The sequence below is a fragment of the Macrobrachium rosenbergii genome, chromosome 10 (genome assembly GCF_040412425.1).
Source record: "Macrobrachium rosenbergii isolate ZJJX-2024 chromosome 10, ASM4041242v1, whole genome shotgun sequence".
Classification (NCBI taxonomy): Eukaryota; Metazoa; Arthropoda; class Malacostraca; order Decapoda; family Palaemonidae; genus Macrobrachium; species Macrobrachium rosenbergii.
Genome location: NC_089750.1, coordinates 33,020,160 through 33,033,823, shown reverse-complemented (window position 1 = coordinate 33,033,823; position 13,664 = coordinate 33,020,160). Strand labels below are relative to the sequence as shown.

The following is a 13,664-nucleotide window of genomic DNA, read 5'->3' as shown; positions in this document are numbered from 1 at the left end:
CAATATTTCGATTTAGGGTGAATTTTTGAAAAAAACTCTTTCCTTACCTCCGCGCGGTAACTCTGCCGAAAATTTCAGAAATTCTTTCGTCATTTTGTTGTAATGTTTGCACCGGTTTATATTAGTTGTTACATAAAGTTTTATATATGGAAATGTGTGCAATTTCATGTAGAATACAACAGAAAATAACTCATGGTTGTAGCTTCTATCGGTTTTGAAATATTTCCATATAAATCACGGTATAAGTGCCAAAATTTCAACCTTCGGTCAACTTCTCAACCGAAATGGTCGAAAAACGCAGTTGTAAGCTAAAACTCTTACATTCTAGTAATATTCAGTCATGTACCTTCATTTTGCAACAAATTGGAAATCTCTAGCACAATATTTCGATTTATAGTGAATTTTTGAAAAAACTTTTCCCTTATGACCACGCGCAGTAACTCTGCCGAACATCTCAGAAATTCTTTCGTCACTTTGTTGTAATGTTTGCACCGGTTTATATTAGTCATTACATAAAGTTTTATATATGGAAATGTGTGCAATTTCATGTAGAATACAACAGAAAATAACTCATGGTTTTAGCTTTTATCAGTTTTGAAATATTTCCATATAAATCACAATAACTGCCAAAATTTCAACCTTGGTCAACTTTAACTTTCGACCCGAATTGTTCGAAAAAATGCAACTGTAAGCTAAAACTCTTACATTCTAGTAATATTCAATCATGTACCTTCATTTTGCAACAAACTGGAAGTCTCTAGCACAATATTTCGATTTATGGTGAATTTTTGAAAAACTTTTCCCTTACGTCCGCTGATAACTCGGCCGAACATCTCAGAAATTCTTTCGTCACTTTGTCGTAATGTTTGCACCGTTTTATATTAGTCATTACATAAAGTTTTATATATGAAAATGTGCACAATTTCATGTAGAATACAACAGAAAATAACTCATGGTTGTATCTTTTATCAGTTTTGAAATATTTTCATATAAATCATGATAAATAGAAAAAATTCTTTTGGTCAACTTTAACTCGACCGAAATGGTCGAAAACTTCAATTGTAAGCTAAAACACTTATAGTCTAGTAATATTCAATCAATTACCTTCATTTTGCAACAAACGGGAAGTCTCTAGCACAATATTTCAATTTATATGGTGAATTTTTGAAAAAAAACTTTTTTTTACGTCCTCACATTACGAATTCATGCATCATTTTGTGATAATATTTTCTCTGTGTTGCTTTGATCGTTTTACTATTTGTTGTATACCAAAATCATTGCAATTTAGTGTACAATACAAAGAAAAAAACTCGTTAGCTTTAACCGTTTTGCTCACAGCGCGATTTGTATACAATTATATATGAAATTTTTTTTGCGCTGTCATACATTTCAATATTTATATATGATAATGATATTTTTTTCATTTCTGATGGTTGCATACTAAACTTCAGGCAATGACAAAAAAAGGAGCCAAAAATGAACTCTTAAATCTTAAAAACTAAGCGTGCTGTGATTTTATTAAAAAAACCTTTTTTCCGCTTCGGCGCTAACTCCCAAATGCCACCGGCATACGACAGACACTTTTGTAAATAGAGGCTCGGCGTTAGAGGGTTAAAGTGCTAACAAAATTTACTCAAAAATAACTGTCACCCACTAAAATATCCTATTCTCTCTAGCAGTAGCATCACAGAGAAAATGAGTTATAATGATATAGGGATAACTTGATCAAGATTTCCTGATTATTTCAAGATTCTTGAACACCCAAAAATATTTTTCTTTTGCCATTTCCTGAAAACTTACTTTCTTTCAAAAATAAATGCTTAGATCTCCAATACGTCTCAAACAAGACCTGTGTTTATTCAGTATTAGTTGTTGTAGCATGTCGTAGAAAAGCCCCTAACTGACAGTCCACAACCAAAGACAACTACCACCTTCACATTTGAAGGTTTGCTCCAATACACTAGTGTGTACCTTCATGCTCCCAAAATTCAATAATGGGATTTCCTAACACCTAACCATAAGACAGAAAGCAAGGCTACTATCATATTTGATTCAGCAGAAAGCATCCCTGCCAAAACAATACGGCTAAGGGCTTTACACTTCATACTAAATTTGAACATTTCACAAGTAATATAAGGCAAAAACAGTTACATCTCCCCTGAGCTACAGACAACTTTCTCAAGCAAAAAGTTTTAAAGGAAATAAAGATATGCTTATGGTAAGGAAGCCATAAGGATTTTCAAAAATGGTAAAAGCTTAGGGATCAACACTGTGTGCATTGACTTATGCATTCCTGGACATAAGAGTGTTTGTCCTCCTAGCACCCCATATAAATTCATCATTCCTCTTAACCCTTAAATGCCGAGCCTCTATTTACAAAAGTGTCTGCCGTATGCCGGCAGGGTTTGAGAGTTAGCGCTAAAGCGGAAAGAAAGTTTTTTTAAAAAAATCACAGCACGCTTAGTTTTTAGGATCAAGAGTTCATTTCTGGCTCCTTTTTTTGACATTGCCTGAAGTTTAGTTTGCAACCATCAGAGATGAAAAAAATATCATATATAAATATTGGAATATATGACACTGCAAAAATAATTCATATATAATTGTATACAAATCGCGCTGTGAGCAAAACGGTTAAAGCTAATGAGTTGTTTTTTTCGTTGTATTGTCCACTAAATTGTGATGATTTTGGTATATAAAAAATTGTAAAACAATCAAAGCAACACAAAGAAAATATTATCACAAAATGATGCATGAATTTGTAATTCACAGATGTAAAAAAAAGTTTTTTTAAAAAATTGACCATAAATCGAAATATTGTGCTAGAGACTTCTCGTTTGTTGCAAAATGAAGGTAAATGATTGAATATTACTAGAATGTAAGAGTTTTAGCTTACAATTGCAGTTTTTGACCATTTCGGTCGAGTCAAAGTTGGCCGAAGGTTGAAATTTTGGCAATTATCATGATTTATATGAAATTATTTCAAAACTGATAAAAGCTACAACCATGAGTTATTTTTTTGTATTCTGCATGAAACTGCGCACATTTTCATGTATAAAACTTTATGTAACGGCTAATGAAAAACGGTGCAAAAATTACGACAAAGTGACTAAAGAAATTCCGAGATTTTCAGCAGAGTTAGCGTGCGCGGAGGTAAGGAAAAAGTTTTTTTCAAAAATTCACCATAAATCGAAATATAGTGCTAGAGACTTCCCATTTGTTGCAAAATGAAGGTAAATGATTGAATGTTACTCGAATGTACGAGTTTTAGCTTACAATTGCATTCTTTGACCATTGCGGTCGAGTCAAAGTTGACCAAAGGTTGAAATTTTGGCACTTATCGTGATTTATATGAAAATATTTCAAAACTGATAAAAGCTACAACCATGAGTTATTTTTTGTTGTATTCTACATGAAATTGCGCACATTTTCATGCATAAAAGTTTATGTAACAGCTAACAGAAAATGGAGCAAGAATTACGACAAAGTGACTAAAGAATTCCTGAGATTTTCAGCAGAGTTAGCGCGCGTGGTCATAAGGGAAAAGTTTTTCAAAAATTCACCATAAAACGAAATTTGTGCTAGAGACTTCCCGTTTGTTGCAAAATGAAGATAAATGATTAAATATTACTAGAATGTAAGCGTTTTAGCTTACAATTGCATTTTTCGACCATTTTGGTCGAGTCAAAGTTGACCGAAGGTTGAAATTTTGGTACTTATCGTAATTTATATGAAAATGTTTCAAAATTGATAAAAGTTACAACCATGAGTTATTTTTTGTTGTATTCTACATGAAACTGTGCACATTTTCATATATAAAACTTTATGTAACAGCTAATAGAAAACAGTGCTAAAATTACGACAAAGTGATAAAAGAAATTCTGAGGTTTTCAGCAGAGTTAGGGCGCACGGACATTAAGTAAGGAAAAAGTTTTTTAAAAAATTCACCATAAATCGAAATATTGTGCTAGAGACTTCCCGTTTGTTGCAAAATGAAGAAAATGATTGAATATTACTAGAATGTGAGAGTTTTAGCTTACAATTGCATTTTTCGACCATTTTGGTCGAGTCAAATTTGACCGAAGGTTGAAATTTTGGTACTTATTGTGATTTATATGAAAATGTTTCAAAACTGATAAAAGCTACAACCATGAGTTATATTTTGTTGTATTCTACATGAAATTGCACACATTTTCATATATAAAACTTTATGTAATGGCTAATAGAAAGTGGTGCAAAAATTACGACAAAGTGACTAAAGAATTTCTGAGATTTTCAGCAGAGTTAGTTACATGAGGTAAGGAAAAGTTTTTTCAAAAATTCACCATAAATCAAAATATTGTGCTAGAGACTTCCCATTTTTTGCAAAATGAAGGTAAATGATTGAATATTACTAGAATGTAAGATTTTTAGCTTACTAAAAATTGCAAATTTATATATATATTATATATATATATATAATATTATATATATATATTGAAATTTATATATATATATATATGATTATATATAAAATATTTATATATAAAACTGATAATATATATAATATAGTTATATATTATATTTGTATTATACATGAAATTATATATATTTTCATATATATATAAATATTATATAATATATATATAGAAATATGGTATATAATATATATATATACAAAGTGACTGAAGAATTTCTGAGATTTTCATATATATATATATATATATATATATATATATATAAATAGTATTTTAAAAATTACCATAAATCAAAAAATATTGTGCTAGAGATTTTATTCAGTTATTGTTACATGTTTACAGTCTTATCACCTTCAAAGTATTCTCCATTTAGCAATGCACTTATCCAGATGTTTTTCCACTGTTGAAAGCAATTCTGGAACTCTATATATATTATGGCTTTTAATGACTCCGTCGTTTTCTTCTGAACCTCTTCAACGTCTGCAAAACGGTTTCCTTTGAGGGCTTTCTTCATTGGGAACAAAAGAAGTCACAGGGAGCAAGATCGGGTGAATAGGGAGGGTGGGTATGTGGTCATGCCATTCTTGGTCAGAAACTGTCTCACACTCAAGGCAGTATGCGCTGGTGCATTGTCGTGATGAAGCCACCACCCTCCACTTTGCCCCGACCTGTGGCAGACGTTGAAGAGGTTCATAATAAACGACGGAGTCATTAAAGCCATAACTTCACAAGAGTTCCAGAATTGCTTTCAACAGTGGAAAACACGTCTGGATAAGTGCATTGCTTCAAATGGAGAATACTTTGAAGGTGATAAGACTGTAAACATGTAACAATAACTGAATAAAATCTATGACACAATTCCAGTTACTTTTGGGTATATATATATATATATATATATACATACATACACACACACATCTTTATTTTCAGCTTTTCCCCATCTTTATATGGGGTCACTGTTTGTTATCAGTCTTCTCCATCTTCTGCAATCTTGCACCATTACCTCACTCACGTTCTTCTCCTGCATGTCCCTGTTAGCTGTGTCTCTCCATCTCATTCTTGGTCTACCTCTCCTCCTTGTTCCAGGCACTTCCATATTCATGGTTCTTTTACATACAGAATCCTCCTCTCTTCTCATAACATGTCCAAACCATTGTAATGGTCTCTGTTGCAGCTTCTTTGATATTTCTGTAACTTTCACCATCCCTCTTATGAAGTCATTCCTTATCCTGTCTCTTCTTGTCACTCCGCACATCCAACGCAGCATTCTCATTTCTGCCACTTCCATCTTTCTCTCTTGTGCTTTCTTTATAGGCCATGTTTCACAACTATACATCAACGCAGGTCTGACAATGCTCTTGTACATTTTTCCCTTCATCTTTACATTAACTCTTTTGTCACATAACACACCTGATGTTTTCCTCCAATTGCACCAAGCTGATTGTATTCTGTGATTCACTTCCTCCTCCATCCCTCCACGATCAGTGACACCCGACCCAAGGTACTTAAAGGATGTAGCTCTTTTTACTTCTGCCTGCTCTAAGTTGATGCTTCCCTCTTGGTCTCCTCCATTCATCCACATATATTCAGATTTGCTCTGCTTATCTTTAGGCCTCTATCCTCCAATGCACTTCTCCACAACTCCAATTTCCTGTCTGCTTCTTCCTTACTGGTGGTCACTAGCACTATGTCATCTGCAAAGAGTACACTCCAAGGCACCTGATCTTTCACTCCAGACACTATCACATCCATTACCATATCAAAAATATAGGGACTCATGGCAGAACCTTGGTGGAGTCCAACTTTCACCTAAAACTTGTCTGTTGTTCCCACTGAGCTTCTTACCTGTGTTGTTGCTTCTCTATAAATATCATTTACAATCCTCACATATTTTTCTGAGACACCTTTTTCCCTCATGCACCTCCACACTTCTTGCCTAGGCACTCGATCATATGCTTTCTCAAGATCTATAAATACAAGATGTAGTTCCTTTCCTTTTTCTCTATATTTTTCCATTACTTGTCGCAACACAAAGATGGCATCTGTTTTCCCTTTTCCTGGCATGAACCCAAACTGTTCGTCACTTATAAATGTTTCATCCCTTAGCCTTGCCTATATTATTCTTTCATAGATTTTCATGGTATGTGCCATCAGCTTTATGCCTTGATAGTTGGCAAAATCTTGGATGTCCCCTTTTTCTTTGTAAATGGGGACTAGCAGGCTGTTTCTCCAGGCATCAGATATCTTCTCCTGCTGGTAGATCTTATTGAACAAGCCCCACAAGATGTCAATTCCCTCCTCTCCTAAGCACCTCCACACCTCGACTGGTATTCCATCTGGTCCCACTGCTTTACCTTTCTTCATTTTACTTAGTGCCCACCTCATTTCTCTCCGACTAATCTTGGGAACTTCTCTTTCATTTGCTACTCCAGTTCTAAGTGTTTTTAGGAGGGTTCCAAGTATTCGTGGGTTTTAGCTATTTGCTGGGGTGTGTGTGTGGTACACATCCCCGCAAATACAGGGAGTTTACTGTAAAGTGTTTTAGAATGAGATTTTTTTATAGAGCATATCTAAAACATTAGCTAATTATTTTAATTTTATTTTTGTGACTAAATACATTTTTTATGATAAAAAATTATTTACTAATTTTCAAATACTAACATTAATGTAAACACAGCAAAATATAAATAAAATGTACTTTTTTCTTAAAGAACATTCGCCAAACGATGGGCAAATTCTAAACACAAAGATTCATTTTCCTTAGCGCTGATTGGCTGCGGCCCCCAAGACTTTGTCTCAAGGAGATGGGCTGTGGGAGCCTGCACCTCTGCCAGTTCACCACATCGACCTCTGCTGTTCGAGCGTGTCACTGTGTATCTGTGTACTTTGCGTATCTTTGTGTCTCGTTTTTAATCTTTGTGTATAGTTTTTACTTGTGCCCTAAGATGCCCTGCTCCTTCTAAGGCTTCTGGCAAAGGCAAGGAGGAGGAGGAGGATGAGGGCCTGTCTTTGTAAATGTCTGTCTCAAATTATGAGGGCAGCCAGGGAGCTGGAGATGACTGGGGCATGGGATCCTTATATGGAAAGCTCCACAGACTTTTCAAATGCCCCTGATGTGCGCATGGGGACCTATAATAACCTCCCGTCAGCATGAAGAAGCAGCAACAGCAGCTGCCCATCATGTTTCTCGAGCCATCAAGGAGCCTCCAAAGCCTCCCAAAGCCCTGAAGAAGTGCAATTGGTGGACGAAGCCGCTGAAGAAGGGAAAGAGGCGCCCCCAAAGGAGATGTACTTCCTCTGCTTTGCTGTGCAATCATATCTTCATCGTCATTCATTGGACTTCACAGCTAATTCATCATCATCTTCAATCAACATTCATCACTGGTGAGTACCCTTAAGTCTGACCTATTCTTAAACTTCTCGTTATTTCATATATTTTTTTCAATGCATATTTAAATATTTAGGTACAGGCAGTCCCCAGTTATCAGTGTGCTCAGTTATTGGCAATCCGGTTTTATGGTGCTTGTCTAGCGTCAAAAATCGCCAATTTCCACTTATCGATGCCAATAATTGGGTATTGGTGCCAAAACATACCTAACAGAGGCACCAATAACCAAAAATCGCCAATTTTCGTTTATCGTCACTCCATCAGAACAGAACCCCCCCAATAAACGGGGACTGCCTGTAAAGTACTTAACTGTTCCCTATACTTGAGAATGTACCAGTGTAACATTACCCATATCTACTGTGTATGTTAAAAGAAAACGGTAAGGCTTGAACACTGTATGAAAAAAAATGTGCATGCCTGAATACGGTATAGGGATAACTTCATTAGTTTTTGCCTTGGTAAGAGTAACAGTTGTAAGTGTTCACTTGTAGCTGTAAGCTATATATTTTTAAGGGTAATATTGTAAGATGAGTCTGAAATGATATTAGTGTTTTAGGATGATAGTTCAAGGTATATTTGGTGCTTGAACTATTAAAATAGGCAGTTATTAAAAAAGGAAGTTATAAGCAGTTTTAGAGGGGGTCTCAAGTATTCACGAATTATAGCTATTTGTGGGCAGTTGTGATCCCTAACCCCAGCAAATACTGGGGGTCTACTGTATGTCTGTAATCCCCAGATAACTCTGCCACTCACTATCACTCTCTCCAAAAAAGATGACATGTGAGCTGGTAAACGTGAGCACTAAACTACAAAACAACTCCTTTGGAGAACACATCGAATTTGAACTGGAAGACGGTTGAGAGATTAGCAAAGGGCACAGACCTTGGTCCCAAGACATGCCATGGTTCCCTGTCCGTGAAGAAGACCAACGGTCCCAGGGCAGTCCAGGGGGTCAACTACAGACAGACACCAAGGCCCCAACATCATCTCTCATGTGGGAGAAACTGAAAAAGGTCAATCACTATGGGGGGGACAACAACGACACCACGATCTTCACCCTAATATTTTGGTCAAATTTCTAATCATTATAAAAGAATATTTCTCAATTACTTATTATTTTTCTCCTGAACCATATAAGGAGCAAAAGAAGGCAGAGCAAGAGGGGTGAGAGAGGAATTAACCTAGGATATCAGGTAGGCTAATGGAGGAGGAGAAGCAGCAACACTGGAAGAAAATAGAAAGACTGAGTAGGCTTATGGCCTGCCCTATTGGATTGTCTACATAATCTAACTGCCTCTCATATGTTCCGATACTTCAAAAAACTTTCATCCTCTCATCAGATCACTCCTTATATTCACAACAAGAAAACCACACTTGTGCCTCAACAGCTAGGCTAACACACACGTGGCCCATCATGTACAACCAAAACATTCGGTTTCCACAAACTCTTTCCTGTACAGCCTGATTCTTTTATTTCTGCTTGTTGTAGATAACATAATGCAAAAACACAAGACAAGCACAACATTGTACAGGAGAAATTCAGCCAGAAATAGCCAACATTATTACTAATGCCGATTCACACCATCTGCACAAGGACATGGTATGAAGAATTCTGACAAGAACATAAACATTCCAGTGCCACTTGGCAGGAAATAGGTGATTACAGAGACAGTCCTAGCAGGTTAGCCAACTGTTATTTTGTTTTATTTTGAATGCCGATCTCACCTAATGGTGCAAAGATATAAGCTAACTTTAACAGTAGTTAAGATTCATTCCTAGTAATTTAATTATTAAACAATACTTACAGAAAACTTGAGATGAATGTTGGTGTCCATCATGGACCAACAGCATCCTTTATTGTTTATCACAAAAAAGTGCAAAAAAACGGGAGCTGTCATACTGTTATATGCAGACAATCTTTCAGAAGTGTTTAAGGGATACAATAGGGGAATGGAGAGGAGAAACAACTATCAGTGTTAAAGCAAACCAAGATTATGGTGAGTAAGAGGTACATGCAGGAAAGTGGCTGTGTGGATATGGAGAGGAGAGGTGTAAGTGTGAATCAAATATGTGCAGTGCAAAGTATAGCAATTAGTGTAAGAGAGGTTCTTGGGATTGCAGCCTATACATACTATTTGAAGGGCAGTAAGAAGAGTAGTAACTGCCTGGGAAAAATGGAAAACACCTGCTACATAAATGGTAAACAAAAACTTATGATGGCTGTATGAGGCCAGCACTACACTATGCACTGGCTGACAAGGTAGTTGTAAAGTAAAATGGTAATTCTGAGGAGGATTGGCTACAAAATCCTACAACTAATGGTTGGAATACACTGAGAAGAGAATATAGCATATAACAAAGCTGATTAAAGATATAGCATTCAGAGAATGAAACATATATATTACAATTATCCACGATTAAGACTGTTTGGCCATATGATGAGGAGAGGAATAGTCAGTAAAAAAAAGTAGTAAGGTAAGACATAATAAAGCAGACTGGCAAGAAGATCCAAAACATTATGGGAGATAGGTCATAGCTAAAGATAGGCATTCAAATAGAAAGTACATAAGAAAAAAAGAGAGCAGAGAACTAACTTTCATACCTAACTACTAACAAGGAAACTAACATAAGTAATACTCACAAGGTTCAATTTAGCTTCAAAATATTTCAAAGATGACATATTCTTCTTTCTCCATCCATTATTCACTGAGGACATAATATGATTACAAATGATTGGAGCCTGTTGACTTACAGCATCATACATTTCTTTGAACTGTGAGAGAGAAAACACATTACTAGGTAACAGCTTCCACCATAAAAGATCATGTAACAATGAAACAAAGTTTAAATGACAAAAAACAGAAACACATAATTTAGCATAAATATACAATTTGTTTTATATATGTACACCCCACAAAAAACTTAACCCTTGATGATTCCTTGGGAACCAAACTCAATTGTAAAATAACCTTTTGAACTTAAAAATTAATTATCCTTTATTGTTGGAATTTTGAATGTGATAACTTTAATTAATAAAAAAATAAAAATATAAAACTCAAAATGATGTTTTGAAGTTAGACAATAAGAAAAACTTCACTTCATTAAATTTTTTCATATAAATCTGATATAGAGACTTATATTCCTTATGTATGCACCATGAAAAATTGCAATAATTTTTTTGCAATGACATATTGCTATTCATGCCTGTTCAAGCATCTAAAAAAACACTAAAGTTACAGTAAAACCCCTGTACTCCCCTGTATTCGCAGGTCTCATTTTCAGAGGGTTTTTGTGTTTAAACTACCAAAATAGGTATTCTAAGTGCTTTTAGAGGGTTTTCTCTGATTTTGGAACATATCTAAAGACATTATTACTGTAAATAAAAATCAGTACTTTTCTACATATAACTGATTTACTGATAATTCCTTTATTTTCATTTAGAAATATTCACTAATTACTCTATTTTTTTCTTATAAATTTTCATGACTAAATGCACTTTTATTGATAAAACTATTAAAATACTCAGGTATAACTGGGCATTTTCAGATGATGGGAAATTTTTTGTGTTTAAACTACAATAAATACAAAATAGGTAGTTCTAAGTATATGCAAAATAAATTAGTAAAATTTAGAGGGGTTTTAAAAATTATTCTGATTTTTTTTCTTTTTTATATTTTTCCAATTAATTTTTTAACATTAAAATGGGTGCTATTGAGGTGGGTGCAAAATTTAAACATCCCGGTTTACAAATTTGATAATACGGGGTTTTATTGTAAATAAAAATTTCAGTACTTTTCTACATATAACTGATTTACTGATAATTCCCTTTGATAATTCATTACTTTGCTTGTCTTTCTCTAGGTATGATGAACTATCTGCCAACACTGGATTTTATCTTAAAGTTCATCATCAGAATGCTACCTGACACAAAATATTTTTATTCCTTATAAATTTTCTACTGATGACATCACTGAATTACAGGATGAGAGTTGCATGACATCACTTGACAATACTGTAATCTCAAAGGGTTAAGCTATATTTGTTTGAAAGGTGTGACATTAACTGGAAACAGTAATCAACAAAAAATAAAGTCTTCACCTCTCCCCTCTGCTGTGTCTCACTTGTAAGATACCCTTATTCACTGAAGAAGATGCTAAGTAACCAATAGTAGGGGCTCAAAGGAAAGCATGCCCAGTAAGATTGAGTTTTTTATTTGTCCATACAAAGTACAAACTTCTTATCTCATTAGTGTGATGCAACTTAAGTGGGAGGTGAGGTACAGTACTTCTGTCTTTTTAAATTAGATATGATATACTGTGCAGCACTTCATAATACTGTACCCAGTAACTAAATTTAACTGGTCACCAAAGGACAAAAATTCTGATTTCATGATAACAGCATAGTCTTCTAGTGATTAATCACCATTTCTTCAGATAGTGTTTCTTGTGATTCTAATAGCTCGAGACCCTGCAAAGTCTTTGTATATCAGATCTATAGACATAAAGAGTGCTTGCACTCTTCCAGTTTCTAACAAAGGCTTCCTGAAGCACAGGAGAGGGATGTGCTCCCTTTCCCCATAAAAATGGGAAGGATGAAATAATGCAGGAACCCATGCTCTTACATGACTTGTGAGCTAGTTCTTCACTCTGAAAGTCATTTTGGAAGAAGAATGGATCTATGATTTCAGCCAACAGCTAATATATCTTTTTGTCACCTATTGAAAGAGGAACCAAGAGCAAGAGACAGTTTCAAGAAAAGATCCTTCAACATCTCTGTTTTAATGCTTCAAATGGTTTCTTTCAAGGTCCAATATAGTCCCTCCTCCTGCCTTCTTGACCTCCTGATAATGGTGGCAATATGCCTTGGGCATTAGCTTGCTGGCCTGAAGGACTCAGAACTTGACCATGGTGCAATTTTTTATCTTGTGGACAGCAAGACTGCTGTAGGCTTTGAGGGAATGCCCTGTTGAGTATCCCAAAATTAGTGGTGACCAGGACTTCAGCAGCTTATGACAGCACTCGATCATTTTCTTGAACACCAAGAAAAATGCCTCTGTCTAGACTGCCTCATACTTGGGTGCTAACTTCAGTATTTCCAGGGTGGATATTCTGATGTGTCAAGGAAGAAAGGATGCTTCAGTGGCCCTCTGAAACTACCATACATCCTTTCAATTTTCAAATGTAGGAGAGACTTCCTTGGAGTACACAACTTATGCCATGTCATCCTCAGACTCATCATCCAAGGTATAAGGTGACACTCCACATTAAAATGACAATTGAGCTCATACGTGTTCTGCGGCTGCTTGGCAGGAGTATGAGTTTCTCACACGGGCACATCTGAACTGTTCAGCAGCAGTAAATCACAATAACTGGGATCAAGCAGGATGAATTTAAATGCGAGTTACCATAGTTTCACCTTGGTGGTCCATTTCCTATAGTTCTGTTCTTTACTTTGTATAATTCTTATTTCTTGATTTTCACACCAGTATCCCTCAGATATATTAATTGATTGCTTTCTATTTCACTATCACATCAGATCCTGGACAATTCCCAACTTCTCTTTTTATGCAAGGGGTGATCACAAGTATGGAAGATTTTAGATCAATAGACGAAAGACTCCAGAAAAAAGGAAACACCATCTGAAACATATCACAAGTTACTACAGCTAAGGCTATCATATATCAGTGGCTGAAAACTTTGGTAAATATGTAACACACTATTTGTACTGATTAAGAAAATTATATTAATTACATTCCATTAAGGGATATTAACTTTAGAATTGTTTTTATACAATTGCTTTTATTAGTAAACATGTGCCACTAC

At 35.2% G+C, this 13,664-nt stretch overlaps 1 protein-coding gene across 1 annotated transcript in view; it reads right to left on the bottom strand.

The window, feature by feature from the left end:
* The window catches only part of LOC136842587 (uncharacterized), a 441,719-nt gene that overhangs the window by 57,414 nt on the left and 370,641 nt on the right, over nt 1-13,664 (bottom strand). Inside the window, 1 exon segment of the mRNA XM_067110134.1 lies at nt 10,484-10,615. Within this exon segment, the coding sequence (XP_066966235.1) occupies nt 10,484-10,615 (132 nt within the window).